Source organism: Pan paniscus, chromosome 14 (genome assembly GCF_029289425.2).
Source record: "Pan paniscus chromosome 14, NHGRI_mPanPan1-v2.0_pri, whole genome shotgun sequence".
Lineage (NCBI taxonomy): Eukaryota > Metazoa > Chordata > Mammalia > Primates > Hominidae > Pan > Pan paniscus.
The window spans coordinates 30,333,940-30,349,376 of NC_073263.2; the positions used below are offsets into that span (position 1 = coordinate 30,333,940).

The window sequence follows — 15,437 nt, forward strand, 5'->3', positions numbered from 1 at the left end:
TTTCTCTGTATTTATTTCCCTCCCTTTTTATGCCTCTCAAGTCTAGTTACACTGTTTTTCATGGATGGGCATATTTATTGTCCTGATCTGGACTGCAGACTTCTCAGGAGGACACCTATGATTTAATTTAGTATAGTTGAAGAGTTAACAGACATGGCTTTGGAGACAGACTGATTATGGTGTGAATCCTGGCTTTGCCACTCCCTAGCTGGATGACCCTGAGCAAGTTATTCAGCTTCTCCATGCCTCAGTTCCTTATTGGAAACATGAGAGCAATTGTGGTAGGCAGAATAATGGCCCCCTCACCAATCATGCCCACATCCTAATCCTAGGAACCTGTGAATATGTTATGTTATATGGCAAGGGGAAATTCAGGCAGCTAGCCAGTTGGCCTTAAAATAAAGAGATTATCCTGGATGATCTGGGTAGGACCTGATGTAACCACAAGGGTCTTTTTAATGTGGAAGAAGCAGGCATAAGAGTAGATGTCAGAGTCATTCAAAATAAGAAAGATTTGATGGGCCATCCCTGACTTTCAGGTTGGAAGGAGGTTCTGAGTCAAGGAATACAGGTGACCTCTAGAAGCTGGAGAAGGCAAGGAAATGGTTTCTCCCCTAGAAGTTCCAGAAGGATTGCAGCCCTTCTAATATCTTGACTTTATAGCCCTTTGAAATTTATTTTAGATTTCTGACATCCTGAACCATAGTAAAAGGGTGTTTTTTTGTTTTTTTGAGACAGAGTCTTGCTCTGTTGCCTGGGCTGGAGTGCAGTGGTGTGATCTTGGCTCGCTGCAACCTCCCCCTCCCAGGTTCAAGTGATTCTCCTGCCTCAGCCTCCTGAGTAGCTGAGATTACAGGTGCTTGCCACCACACCTGGCTATTTTTTGTGTTTTTAGTAGAGACAGGGTTTCACCATGTTGGCCAGGCTGGTCTTGAACTCCTGACCTTGTGATCTGCCTGCCTCAGCCTCCCAAATTGCTGGGATTACAAGGCGTGTTGTTTTAAGCCACTCAGTTTGTGGCCACTTGTTACAGCAGCAAGAGGAAACTCATACAGTTATCATGTGAACTCACAGGAATATGGTGAGTTAAAAAGAGAGGAAGGGTGCAAAACATCCACGGTAGAGTGAGAACTCTCCAGGGAGTGAGGACTGTGCCCAGCATACAGTGATCACCCTCTTAGTAAGCTAACTTTCGAGCACCAGCTTTTTTGAGTTGACTTTGGTGTCTTTAACACTTGAAGATCACCCTTCTTTGCTCAGCCTGGCTTGCAGACCTGGGCTGATTTGTGGATCTGATAGAAAAGTTTCCTTAGTTGGGCTCTTCTCCCCGACCACCCCCATGCCAGTGTGGCCACATCCTCTGTCTGCATTGCTCACTCTTCAATTCCAAGAAGCGCAGGGGCACCGCCAGGAACAGGAACCCTGCCAGAGGAATACATCAAGAAACCAAGTCTCCCTTACGCATCACCGTAGGAACAGAGTTAATGGATTATGAACATGTGTTTGCTTTATACCATTGTTTGTTTCCCAGGTGGCAGCTGGCTGCCCCATCTTATTGGGTAGATGTAAGTGGAATTACGAATGGGATTTATGTTTCATGCACGATGGTGATTATTAACTTCAACTTTCAGGTAATTTTCAGACCACATTGCACTAACTTGGTCTCTGATTGTTTTTCTCCTTGTTTATTTATTCTGCAGCCAGAACTGTGTAGATGCGTACCCCACTTTCCTCGCTGTGCTCTGGTCTGCGGGGCTACTTTGCAGCCAAGGTAACTCAGACTTCCCTTTGTTCATTCTCCTTCTATAAAGTGCATCTCAAGGAGGTTCAAAGGGCAGGCTTTTTGTTGAAAGGACTTTGCCTGACCTCTGGCTCCCATCTGTGAAGCCCTGGAGAGGTGAGAGCCCTCGGGAGGCTGTGTTTCAGGCATGCTCTGCACCCGTGCAGAGCGCGTGTGATAATGCATTGCTAATGCTTGCTCCCTGGTGGCTGGTTGAGAGCTGCTGTGCTGACAAGGGTGGTTTAAGGCTAAATGTGACTCAGAATCCTTAAGCAGTGTTAGTTCAGATACAAGGGCATTATAAATGAGAGTGCCTGAGGGATCTATTTTGGGCCCGCTGTCACTTGGCTCTTCTGCTAATAAGCTTCCAGTGTGGTGGCCCTCCTTCAGGCATCTTTCCACTGAGCCACGGGCTGGATGCCACATCCCCGGCCTTCCCACAGTTATCAGCAGCCCACAGGCTTGACTTGAGCAAGTTGGAAAGACAAATCAACTTCCAGAGTTGATTTAACATTGAGTGGAAATCAGTCATACTTTTGGTCCCCTTTCGGGGCCACGCCTGGCGCTGTGCCTGGTGGCAGATCGGCATGAACTGGCCAGCTTCTGTGGCCCTGGAGGGCACAGGCAGAAAGGCCACACTCAGTCCCATGGTGAACTGTTTAAGACTTATTATTGTCTCCCCGCTCTGTAAAGTAGATAGAGTGGATTTTATGTCCCTTATTACCTTTCAGGATACTTTGACTCAGGGAGATAAAGTAACTTGCTTAGAGCTACTCAGCTGGTGAATAACACAGGCAGAATGAGTGCCTGGGTCTTTTGACTTAAAATTCTAGATTTTTCACAAAGATCCTCTTACTTTATTCATTTACATAATAAATATATATTGAAGAGCTACTCTGTGCCAAGCCCTGTGCCTAGATATACAGTGATAAATAAAGAGTAGCTTCTAGAGGTCACCTGGCGGTGAGGCACAGGCCAGCTGGCAAGATGGACCACAGAAGTCAGTGAATGAAGACAATGACAAGGGTGGGAAGCGCCATACGGGAAAAGAACCAAGTTCAGTGATAGAGAGCAGAGGTGAGGCGGCAGCAGAAACCACTTAAGGGATACCACGTGGCACTCCTTCTGTGCTGAGAAGGCTGTCAGTAAGCTCACCATTTATTTCCTATTTTCTATCCTGAGTTAAATAGGAAACATGTCTCGCATTACTTGAAAAATCAAGTCAAACTATGCTCTTACTATGAGTTATGGTTCTTTTTATGTCTTAGATAATGCTTGATCCAGATGAATGCGGACTTGCTGTAGCTAGATAAATACAATGGGAGTTTGAAGGTGTTTCGTAGCCCTGGAAATATGTATTTCCTGTCAAAACAAGCTTTGTCATTGCCAGCAGACAAAAGCATCAGTAAACCTTGGTTGATAATCGTCATTTCTTATGAATAAAGTAGACTGTAGAATTTTTTTTAGCAGAAAGGAAACCCAAAGATAATTCTAGTGCAAATCCCTCACTTTATAGAGCAGAAGCTCAAGTCCCAGAGGAACAAGTGGCTTGAAAGAACATCAGAATTTTAGGGGCTGGATTTGTACCCTCCTGGTGCCAGCAGCCCACTTCCCTGCAGGAGGCACTCACCTTCCTTGTACAGGGGTATGAGTGTGGCCATTTTCCACCCATAATCTCTGTTAGCTCGTGTTCAGTTGGGTTCCCATTGAAAGAAAAATGGACCAGTAAGTTGGAGCAGAATCATTCAGATGGTACAACATAGGAAAAACTTTGCCCAAGGCAAATCATGATTGTGACAGCTTTGTGATTTTTAGAGAATAGCATGGGCCGGGCACAGTGGCTCATGCCTGTAATCCCAGCACTTTGGGAGGCCAAGGCAGGCAGGTCACTTGAGGTTGGGAGTTCGACACCAGCCTGACCAACATGGAGAAACCCTGTCTCTACTAAAAATACAAAATTAGCTGGGTGTGGTCGTGCATGCCTGTAATGCCAGCTACTCAGGAGGCTGAGGCAGGAGAATCACTTAAACCTGGGAGGCGGAGGTTGCGGTGAGCCAAGATAGCACCATTGCACTCCAGCCTGGGCAGCAAGAGTGAAACTCTGTCTCAAAAAAAGAGAGAAAGCTGAAGTTCACAGTTTCTCTTTTGCTTTGATTTTCTTATCTGCCGGATAACAATAGTATTTTGGAAGGCAGGAGAAATTGTGGAAAGAAATGGGTTTTGGGGAGTGGCTGATTGGAGGCAAATCCAAGGACGCTCATTGCTGGTGTGTGACTCCAGGCTGTTACTCAGCTTTTCCAAGCCTCAGTTTCCTTATTGTAAAACAGGACCACGGTCTAGCTAGTAGCATTCCTATGGTGAGTGAAATAATATGTATAAAGCTCCTGACACAGTGCTTGGCATATATCAGATTGAGCCATGTAAAACTGCCAATATCTGGCTATTTATGACCTACAAAAATAGCATTTCATATGATTCCGCCTAACATCTGAAGCGCAATAAATGTTATTATTGATAATGCGGGTGGTGGTGATAAAGTTTTGAAATCAGAAAGACCTGGTTTCAAATTCCACGCCTTCGCTGGCCTGACTTATTTTCATTCATTTGACAAATATTATTTTGAACCCCTATGTGCCAGGCACTATGCCAGGCTCAGAGATGATCTAGGAAAAAGGTGTCCTCATCTGTCTTAGGCTCTTGTGGCCTGAGCCTAAATTTCCTCGTCTGTCAAATGGTGACAGTAACACACTCCTTACCAGAGAGCTGGGAGGATTGGAGATTCAAGTTCCCAAAACGCCAGGAGCACTGCGGCAGGTGAAAAGTATTCCCTCAATGGCGGAAGTGTTTAAATTGCTTTTATATCTGTAGCTCTAGATAACACTAGTTCCAGCTTAGTTAACTCCCAGCTCCAAGCCTTCAGGACTTCATAGAGTTATTGGGGTGCTGCTCTTGGCAGTTTCCCAAAAAGCTAGAACGCAGAGGGAATCTCCTTCCCGAAAGGCTAGAACGCAGAGGGACTCTCCTTCCCGAAAGGCTAGAACGCAGAGGGACTCTCCTTCCCGAAAGGCTAGAACGCAGAGGGAATCTCCTTCCCGAAAGGCTAGAACGCAGAGGGAATCTCCTTCCCAAAAGGCTAGAATGCAGAGGGAATGTCCTTTTCTAAACGGTAGCTGTTAGTTCAAGAAAGGTTAAACATTGTGTTGTGGGGAGGCTCAGGGGTGAAGGGTGTACTTTTAAGAGAATCCGTTTCAGAGCTGGGTTTGGGGTTTAAGCCCTACCCTCTGCCCCCTTTTACGAGCTGACAGCCTTATGCAAGCCTGGTTGACCACCTGAACCCACGTTTCCACATCTGGAAATAGAAATGTGGGTACTAGTTATGTTGAAAGGACTCAGGTTAGATGATAGATATGCAAATACCTTGGAAACCAGGAGTGTCCAGTCTTTTGGGTTCCCTGAGCCACACTGGAAGAAGAGTTGTCTTGGGCCACACATAAAATACACTAACCCTATCGATAGCTGATGAGCTAAAGAAAAAAAGTTGCAAAAAATATCTCATATTTTTAAGAAAGTTTATGAATTTGTGTTGGGCTGTATTCAAAGCCATCCTGGGCCACGTGCGACCCGCAGGCTCCGGGTTGGACAAGTTTGTTGTAAACAATGCCATGATGCCGGCATAAGGTCGTTACCAGTATTAGGAAGGTTCTCAGGTTTCCTCTAGCCCTTGGGCTCTTTTTCTGAAGTGCGTGTGTCCTCTGCTAGATTTTGTGACCAATGTTGATTGCCTAATTGGGCTTACAGCATGTTTTGGTGCCTACGAAACTGACACAGGTGTTTTCATTTCTCCACTTAGTTCCTGCTGCCTTTGCTGGGCTGATGTACTTGTTTGTGAGGCAAAAGTACTTTGTCGGTTACCTAGGAGAGAGAACGCAGAGGTAGGTAACTGGGACTACTAAAGAACTGTGGAGCGATTCCTGATTTTTGAGCAGGAAGAGTGATAATTCAAAACAGTATTTGACTAGATTCACGGCTCCGTAGCATCCCCTTGAGTGGGAGGGGGAAGGCTGACTAGGACCTCTGATCCTTCTCTCCTTGAGCTTTGAAGGCTCTGAAAATACAGCTGGGGGGACTTGCCCAGTTTTCTCATTAAGCAATTCCTCCGCATGGTGCTGGCTTTCAAAGGGTGCTTCAGTGCTGTTTGCTGCACGTGCCTTGCAGCCCCACACCCTGCACTCCCGCTCTGCAGAGTCTGGCGCTGGAATGACTTTTTAGATCTGGGTTCCCAGGCCTCCTGAGAGTGAAATGTTTCATTGTTTGTCTAGAGAAATGAGAACTAAAGCTTGCACCTTGTGATAAGTTGTCCTGAGGAACATATCTTCCAGGGACCAGCAGAAAGAATGTTGGGAAAGTAAGATGCAGTAAGATGCAGACATGACAGCAGGGTGCGGCGGCTCACGCCTATAATCCCAGCACTTTGGGAGGCTGAGGTGGGTGGATCACCTGAGGTCAGGAGTTTGAGACCAGCCTGGCCAACATGGTGAAACCCCGTCTCTACTATAAAATATACAAAACATTAGCCAGGCATGGTGGTGGGTGCCTGTAATCCCAGCTACTCCATAGGCTGAGGCTGGAGAATCGCTTGAACCCAGGAGGCAGAGGTTGCAGTGAGCTGAGATTGCGCCACTGCACTCCAGCCTGGGCAACAAAAGCAAAACTCCATCTCAAAAAAAAAAAAAAAAAAAAAGATGCAGACACGAGACTGTGAAACTGACTAGCATCACCATTGCATTGTTTATAGATGTTGCCAGACAGAAAGCCCCAAAGCAGCACAGTACCTTCCTGACATCTGGACTAGGAAATCTAGATTTTAGTAAAATACATGCTAATACTTACAGAAGAAATGTCGGCGTTAGAGTATGCCGTCAGTTCCTCAGAGATTACAATTCCTAATGCACTAGTATGGTTTCAGGTGCCAGGAACACGTTCTGTGAGGCTGCTGCCCCAGGTGCTGACCCCAGCCTTCCACACCATTTTCCTTCCTTGTGTTCACAGCCGCTCTGTCTTTTACAATAGCACCCCTCTCTAGTGGCTAATGGGCTCTATGATTAGATAGCATCCTTCAGTAGTGATAAAGGCAGTGACATCCTAGGGAGGTCAGCGGGTGAAAGCGCTATATCTGGAAAACCTGAGAGCCTGTGAAGCTCAAGGACTTGACGGGGTTAGACCGTGAGCCGGGCTGCAGCTGGAAAAAGAATGACTGTTCTTTCAGCAGATCCTTCCCTGTGCCATCTCTTTCTTCATTCCTCTCTAGTGGCATTCTTATTTATCCTCTAAAACCACAATTCCATTATCTCTCCTATTCTTATCAACACTGCCCTAAATGATATTCTTTATTCTCTTTTGCCCTGGAAAACCTCTATCATGCCTTTTCCCATGTGATTACCTCGTTAAGAGTGGGGGAATGTCTAGCAATGAAATAAGAGGGTCTTCTCTTTTGCCTGGCTCCCTATGCAGCCCTATCTTACCCCCTGCAAAGTCCCAGGGATGTGGCTCAGTCACTGCTCCTCTCTTCATCTGTCACCACTTGCTTGAGATCCTACAGCTGCTTTAATTCCGAGACCATCTGCAGAACATGACAAAATTTGTCCACCTACCCACATGTCCTTTTAACTTTAAAGGCTTTACTAACTGATTCCTATTAGGGAATGAACAGAGCTGGCAAAAATAAACAATAGGAGATTGATTTACAAGAAATCTTTAAAATAGTAGATTTCTTTGGACCTCATTGAAATATAAATGGCCTGCCTTCTTGTGTCCCTCCCTGGTCTCCCTCTTTAGGTGATAAGAAGAAGATCCTGCCAGCCCCATAACCCGCCATCTGCGCGGGTTCTAGATCCCCTTCTCCTCCCCTCTGGCCGTGGTAGGCATTACTGATGAATCATGGTGCTCTTTCTTGCAGAGACCAAACCTGGCCTCAGAATCCTTCTTAACACAGATACTGCTTAACACAACCACTCTGAGCAGCTGTCATCAGTAGAAGTAATAGATACTAGAAGAAATGTCTAAGCCTAATCTAGACCAAAATACGGCCTGATATAGATGCAAGCCAGAGGGGCTTTATGGTTAAATGCAAGGAGATTTTCAACCCTGCCGTCTAGAAGCTACTTGCTGAGATCTTCTTCAGTTGGGCCCATCTCCTCCCCAGGCCCCTCTTCTGTTCCTGGGCTATGTCACACTTGGACTCTGCAGACACCTAATGCTCTTGGGACCTGCTTTAGTTCTTGACCTCACCAACCGAGGAGGAATTGCTCGATGAGATCCTTCCCCCGGAATTTCTCTCTTGAACCCCAGATGGTCCGTTGCCCCTTTCCAGAAGTTGCTCCAGCCCTGTCCGCTTAGGAAGTTCGGTGTCATCCTTGATCCTGTGGGTAGGGAAGACATTCCATAATGTATGCCCCAGTCTGAGCTTCTTCCTTCAGGCTTCAGGCTGCCCTGTGGGGATTTTGCGGCTCCCTTTTTAATGCCCTCTAGAAGTTTCTGGCTCTTATTTTCCACCCTTCATCCTACTCTCCCTGACCCCTTCCTCTATCCTGTTTAGTTCACCTGTAGCAGTTACTACACAGCAGTGAAGGATGAATCTTGGTTTCGTTTCTTTTCTCTTCTTTTCTTTTTTCTCTTCTCTTTTCCCCTTCCCTTCCCTTCCCTCCCTTCACATCACCTCATCTCACCTCACTTTACATAGTCTTGCTCTGTCACCCAAACTGGAGTGCAGTGGCCTGATCTTGGCTCACTGCAACCTCCACCTCTTCCCAGGTTCAAGTGATTCTTATACCTCAGCCTCTTGAGTAGCTGAGACTACAGGTGTGCACTACCACACCCAGCTAATTTTTTGTATTTTTAGTAGAGATAGGGTTTAGCTATGTTGGCCAGGCTGGTCTCGAACTGCTGAACTCAAGCAATCTGCCAACCCCGGCCTCCCAAAGTACTGGGAGTATAGGCATAAGCCACCCATGATGCCTAGCCTGAATCTTGGTTTCTTCCCCGTTCATTTAAGCTATTACCTGGGCCTGAACTCAATGGCACCTGGCACCAACTGGCAACTGACTCTTGGTCTTTTATTACCTACCTTCCCTAGCAGGCACTAGGTTGCTCCCTCTTCCTATCCCGCGGAGTCCTGTCCTCTGTTGGGGCTCCCACTGATCCTCTTGGCAATTTGAAGTTCTCAGCTCAATGGTGGGTGGGCAATGACTGCCAACTCTTGAGGCCAATGAACTCAGGTTACCCCACTCCTCCTCCTCCTGAGTTGCTCACTCACTCCTCATTCACTCAACATTGATTCAGTAGATATTTGCTACTTGCTCTGTGCCAGGTACCAGGTCAGTTGCTGAAGGAGTAACAGTGAACATGACGGAGTCTTTGTCCCCAAGGAGACCCAAGGTGTCTCCTAGAGCCAGGGGCACATTGCAAGACCAAATATATTCAACTTACCAAAATAATCATAGACCTAGTTCTCAAAAAGCAAGAAGACTGATTCCTCGTTGTCATTTCTCCTCCTCAGCGTCAATGTTTTAGAGTCTGTGGGCCCCTCCAAGTGTGGAGTATGGTGTTACTTCACCAGAGTTTGAGGAGAAACATTCTTCTTTTGGAAGGCCGGGGAGCATAGATGGATATCAAGGCTGCTGTTTCTAAAAGCGAAACCCACCAAACAACAGTATTAGAATCATCTGTGGTGCTTATTAAAGATACAGATTCCTGGGCCCCATCCCAGACTTATGAATCAGAATCTCTGCCAGAGGAAGCCTGAGAATTTGCATTCTTAGATGATTCTGCATTCTCAGATAACACATTCTTTAGGTGATTCTTACACACACTGGAGTTTGGGAATCGCTGAAGGCTGTTCATTTCTCTTTTCTGAGAAACGATTCATTCATTTCAGAAATATTTGCGGAGGTCCTGATTTATTGGAGATTTGTGGGTGGGCAGAGGAGAAATATCTTGTCCTCACAGAGCTTACAATTTTTATTTTCTTTAGAGGTCACCAGGCTTAAAATGACACTTCCCTAAATTCTGAAAAGAACAGATTTTTGAAACAAGAAGGGACTGTGATGTTTTCTGTTCCTACCTCGTATTTTGTGCATATTAAGAACCTGGGGTGGGAAGTGGAGGAGGGGGGGTGACTGGCGGGGGGCCACAGAGAGCTGAGCTGGGGTGGTCTCGAACTCCTGAACTCAAGCAATCTGCCAGCCTTGGTCTCCCAAAGTGCTGGGATTATAGGCATGAGCCACCCACGATGCCTGGGTGGAACTCAGGGCTCTGGATGCCTGGGCGCCCCCATCTCCCACACTACGGCGCCTCATCCTAGAAGTGGTTAGCACCTTTGAGATGGGAATTGTTTAGCAGGATGTTTTTGTGTTTTCATGTAAGTTTTATGCTGCCTGTGGAGGGCACAGCTGTTTCAAAACTAATAACCAAATCCCGGTCTCCGAAGTCTGAAGGCGTCCTTTGCCCTGCAGTGCAAAGCACAGGACTCTGGCCTCACACAGGCAGGTCTGAACTCCTGTGTTGCCTCTTGCTGGCTGTGGGACCTGAGGCAAATCATGCAACCTCTCTTTTCTGTTTGCCTAGATGGAAAATAGGTTTACAATACGCCCCCATAGGATGGCTGTGAGAATTAAAGGAAGTCATGGGTATACAATACCTGGCCCCGATAGATGCTTAATAATTTAATTCTGACCTTCCTCACTCATTTAGGATTATGTACCAACTTTTAGAAACAATGAAAGATTAGTGAGTCTTCTGTGGTTGGTATAAAAAAAAATAGAAACATGAAAGAGATGTCCTCCTTGTTCAAGGGCTAATGACCCTGGTGTGCCCTGTCTAGGCCCCCAAGGTCTTCCTTCCCTGCTCACAGCATTTCAGGTTCTCCGCAGCTTTGCTTGAGCCTGGGTCAGGTTCGGTATCTGCCCACCATGCTCACTTGCCACAGCTGTGGCCCCATCTCCAAACTTCAGAGACTTAAAGGTGCAGCTAATGACGTGCCCAGCCTGGGGTCACATTCCCTGAGCCCTGCAGACAAGGGAGCAGGAGGCTGAGCTCTTATCTTCCACACCCTGTGCACAGCCTGGGAAGAGTTAAAGCACCCTAGTCCTATGCTGCGAGGGCCACATGCCCTGAGACCTTGGAAAAAATCCTACCTGAATTGAAGAGCATCACTATTTCATCAGGAGGCGCTGCCATTTCATTTTTCACTTCAGTTTTATCTTGAGTGTAAAACAGCTTCGCAAATCACTTTTTCTTGTTTCTGTAATGAGCATATGGTGGCCTCATTCATGTGATAAATCTGAGCCACCACGATATTTGACTTTTCACAATTTAATTTATCTGAACCCTCTATTCTCTGGCTAAAAAATATCCCTTACTTGGACTTCTTTATTTTATTTTCAATTCCCTTACCAGCACTAGCAGGGGACTCTGTACTCATCTGCTGGCGCTGCCATAACAAAGCACTGCAGCCTGGGGGCTCAAACCACAGAATTTATTCTCTCACAGTCCTAGAGGCTAGAAGTGCAAGATCAAAGTGTGGGCAGGGTCGGTTTCTCCTGCAGCCTCTCTCCTTGGCTTGTAGAGTGCCACCTTCTACCTGTGTCTTCACATCATCACCTCACTGAGCATGTCTGTGTCCAAATCTCCCCTTCTTATAAGACCCCAGTCATACTGGATGAGGATCCACCCATATGAGTTCATTTTACTTTAATTATCTCTTTAAACACCCTGTCTCCAAATACAGTCCCATTCTGAGGAACTGAGGGTAAAGATTCAACATATGAATTTTGGAAGGGACCTAATTCAGTCCACAACACCCTCTTTTGGGATGTTTATTTTCCCCCTTAAGGAGCTAGTTAGGATGTCTTATCTCATGAACATGACTGTGAACAGGAAAACAGGGAGAGAATGAAGCTGGCCAAGGAACAGGGCTGGTGTCAGCTAGCAGTGCTTTTCTGATGTGAGTGGGTCCCACAGGGAGCTTGTTAAAATGCAGATTCTGATTCATTAGGTTCCAGAGGGACCTGAGATTTCCCATTTCTGACAAGTTTCCAGTGTGGGGCCTGATGCTGCTGGTCCACGGACCATAATTTGAGTAGCAAGGAGCTTGATACATAATGGCTGAGTGACTTTCAGACTCCTGCTGTAGAAAAATTATGAGTTGGCTGGGCGTGGTGGCTCACGCCTGTAATCCCAGCACTTTGGGAGGCCGAGGTGGGCAGATCACCTGAGGTCAGGAGTTCGAGACCAGCCTGGCCAACATGGTGAAACCCCGTCTCTACCAAAAATACAAAAATTAGCCAGGTGTGGTGACAGGTGCCTGTAATCCCAGCTACTCAGGAGGCTGAGGCAGGAGAATCGCTTGAACCCGGGAGGCAGAGGTTGCAGTGATCTGAGATCGTGCCACTGCACTCCAGCTGGGCAATAGAGCTTGACTCAGTCTCAAAAAAAAAAAAAAGAAGAAAAGAAAAGAAAAAGAAAAATTATGAGTTATATTATCAGCATATGGGGTGCCTTTCAAATTGATAAGATTTCTAATATTAAACCTGTGGATGCCAAATGCTGCTCTCTGATTATGGCAGGAAACGGCACTTGGCAGTACGAAGTTAGCTGTTGGGCTGAGCTGGCTCATCTTGTTGTGCGGTCCTGATTGCCTAAAGATGCCTTCCCAGGATCTTTACCAACAATCCTCCTGAGTCATTTGGACTTTCCCAACCTGTTATCACCTCTCAGATGGGCCAGCCATGGAGGCAGTCAGAGGAGGGCTCTGCAGAGGGAGGGCAGAAACAGGGTGGCCTCTGCATGCCATTAGGAGGTCACATCTCACTGGGGGATGCAGTTTAGGATTTAGTGCCTTGGAGAGAAGGATAGAGTGTATTAAAACATGTCTCCGCTAGGCATGGTGGTTTACGCCTATAATCCCAGCACTTTGGGAGGCCGAGGTGAGTGGATTGCCTGAGCTCAGGAGTTCAAGACCAGCCTGGCTAACATGACGAAACCTCATCTCTACTAAAATACAAAAAGTTAGCTGGGAGTGGTGGTGCGCGCCTGTAGTTGCAGCTACTTGGGAGGCTGAGGCATGAGAATCACTTAAGCCCAGAAGACTGAGGTTGCAGTGAGCCGAGATTGCACCACTGCACTCCAGCTTGGGCTACAGAGTGAGACTCTATCTCAAAAACAAAGAAACAAACAACAACAATACCAACAAAAACCAAGTCTCTCCCTCCACTCAAAAATGCAAGGGCCTGTCTCCCATTGCTGGGTGCCCAGGTCTCATGAATGTAGACATGAATTATTCCAGTCAGCCTCAGGAGAATAGAATGAGCCCTCAGATGCCGAAGCACCTTTCAGATTCCACCGGTTTTATCGGCTCATTTAAACTTCACTTCTAACACAGTCCTGCATTACACACGTGTCTGTCGTTATGGGCAGCTGCAGAGAGGGTCTTAATGGTCCTAATGCTCAGTGAGGATGCCCAATGGTCAACAGAACCTGCCATCTTCAGGCCATCAAGGAGCTCTGGAGTTAAGGAAATCATGAGAGCACAGAGGGGCGGGTACAGCAGAGCCCTCGTGGTAATGGGTTTTGAGGTCTAGGCTCTCTTCACTTGGGTTTGAAATAAGTTCAATGACTAGTAATAGCTGAGACACTTCTACCCTTCAAATGAAGTAAATGGGAAAATGGAGCATTGTTGAGTCCAGGGAGCTATAATTTAAACCCCATATATCTAAAAGGGGTAACATTTTTGTGTGTGTGAAATTGGTGTCATTCGCACTGCATCTACAGTTTTCTTTTTCCTTCTCTTCCAGCACCCCTGGCTACATATTTGGGAAACGCATCATACTCTTCCTGTTCCTCATGTCTGTTGCTGGCATATTCAACTATTACCTCATCTTCTTTTTCGGAAGTGACTTTGAAAACTACATAAAGACGATCTCCACCACCATCTCCCCTCTACTTCTCATTCCCTAACTCTCTGCTGAATATGGGGTTGGTGTTCTCATCTAATCAATACCTACAAGTCATCATAATTCAACTCTTGAGAGCATTCTGCTCTTCTTTAGATGGCTGTAAATCTATTGGCCATCTGGGCTTCACAGCTTGAGTTAACCTTGCTTTTCCGGGAACAAAATGATGTCATGTCAGCTCCGCCCCTTGAACATGACCGTGGCCCCAAATTTGCTATTCCCATGCATTTTGTTTGTTTCTTCACTTATCCTGTTCTCTGAAGATGTTTTGTGACCAGGTTTGTGTTTTCTTAAAATAAAATGCAGAGACATGTTTTAAGCTGGTAGTTGAGGGGTTTTGTTAATGGCTTTTGGGGGATTTATCTGTATACCCACAAACGACTAGTTTGTTTTCCTCAAACTAAATGATAATATTAAAAATACACATCCTGGCCAGGTGTGGTGGCTCATACCTGTAATCCCAGCACTTTGGGAGGCCGAGGCAGGTGGATCACTTGAGGTCAGGAATTAAGACCAGCCTGGCCAATATGGTGAAACCCTGTCTGTACTAAAAATACAAAAATTAGCCAGGTATGGTGGTGGATGCTTATAATCCCAGCTACTTGGGAGGTTGAGGCAGGAGAATTGCTTGAACCCAGGAGGTAGAGGTTGCAGTGAGCCAAGATCATGCCACTGCACTCCAGCTTGGGCAACAGAGTGAGACTCCATCTCAAATTAAAAAAAATACACATCTGGCTTCTGGAAAAATTACTTGAAGATCTTTTATGACATCCATCCCTCTTCACACAGCCATGTGAATTAGGTTGGTATCTTCATATGCTAGCATCGTGCCCAGCACTTCCATGTTATACAGTTTAAAATGTTCTGTAATTCCCTGTGGGAACCTAAGATAATGCGAGGACCGTCATACGTGCCCCCAAATATTGGCAAACCAATGAATAAATGAATGAATGAGTTTATGAATCGCTAACTGGCTGTATTTAATGAAGTATGTGTGTTGAGCCATTTCCCACAGTGTGGACAGATTTGTCCCACAATATGGGCCTCTTCCCAAAGGCCCTACCACCTAATGCCATCACACTGGGGATTTGATTTCAACATGTGAATTTGGGGAGAGTGCAAACACGCAGACCATAGCACCATCTCAGTAAATGTCCCACTGGTCACTCAGTTCATAGTGACAGTGATCCAGCCACTGTCATGACAGGTGCCACTTGGCAGAAACAGCACAGCTTGGAAGATGGCGGGGTGTAGTCAAGATTCCAGGATCCCCAACAGAGAAGCCAGCTCTTATAGGGGAGCCATTCATCAGGATTGAACTCTCAATCGAGCTGGACAGTAATAGGTGGGTCTGTGTTATTCCCCAGGTGAGTATCATGACGGTCACAATCCTAGGAAGGATGTGAAGCCTCCCCCAGCTCTCCTCCAGTTGCCTGCTTGGGCAGCAGAGATGATGGAATGTGGAGTCTGGCGTGGTCTGAGGCCTGAATCCATGTGCCTCATGTATGATGCTCAGGCAAGAGGATCTCTCAATTCAAGGGAGAGGGCCTGAATGAGCCTTGCTTTCCAGGCCTGTCTGATGGTCCGGGCTGAAGCCCCTCCTGGCTTGCACTGCCAGACCTCATCCAGCAGGAGCTCCTTGGCATTGA

General features: G+C 46.4%; 1 protein-coding gene across 1 annotated transcript in view; it reads left to right on the plus strand.

Moving 5' to 3' along the window:
* Window positions 1-14,107, plus strand: part of ALOX5AP (arachidonate 5-lipoxygenase activating protein) — a 29,198-nt gene extending 15,091 nt beyond the window's left edge. The window contains exons 3-5 of the mRNA XM_034936523.3: window positions 1,701-1,771; window positions 5,631-5,712; window positions 13,630-14,107. Of these exons, the coding sequence (XP_034792414.1) occupies window positions 1,701-1,771; window positions 5,631-5,712; window positions 13,630-13,792 (316 nt within the window). The 3' untranslated portion in view covers window positions 13,793-14,107. The remainder of the gene's footprint in view (window positions 1-1,700; window positions 1,772-5,630; window positions 5,713-13,629) is intronic.
* Window positions 14,108-15,437: the final 1,330 nt, after the last annotated feature.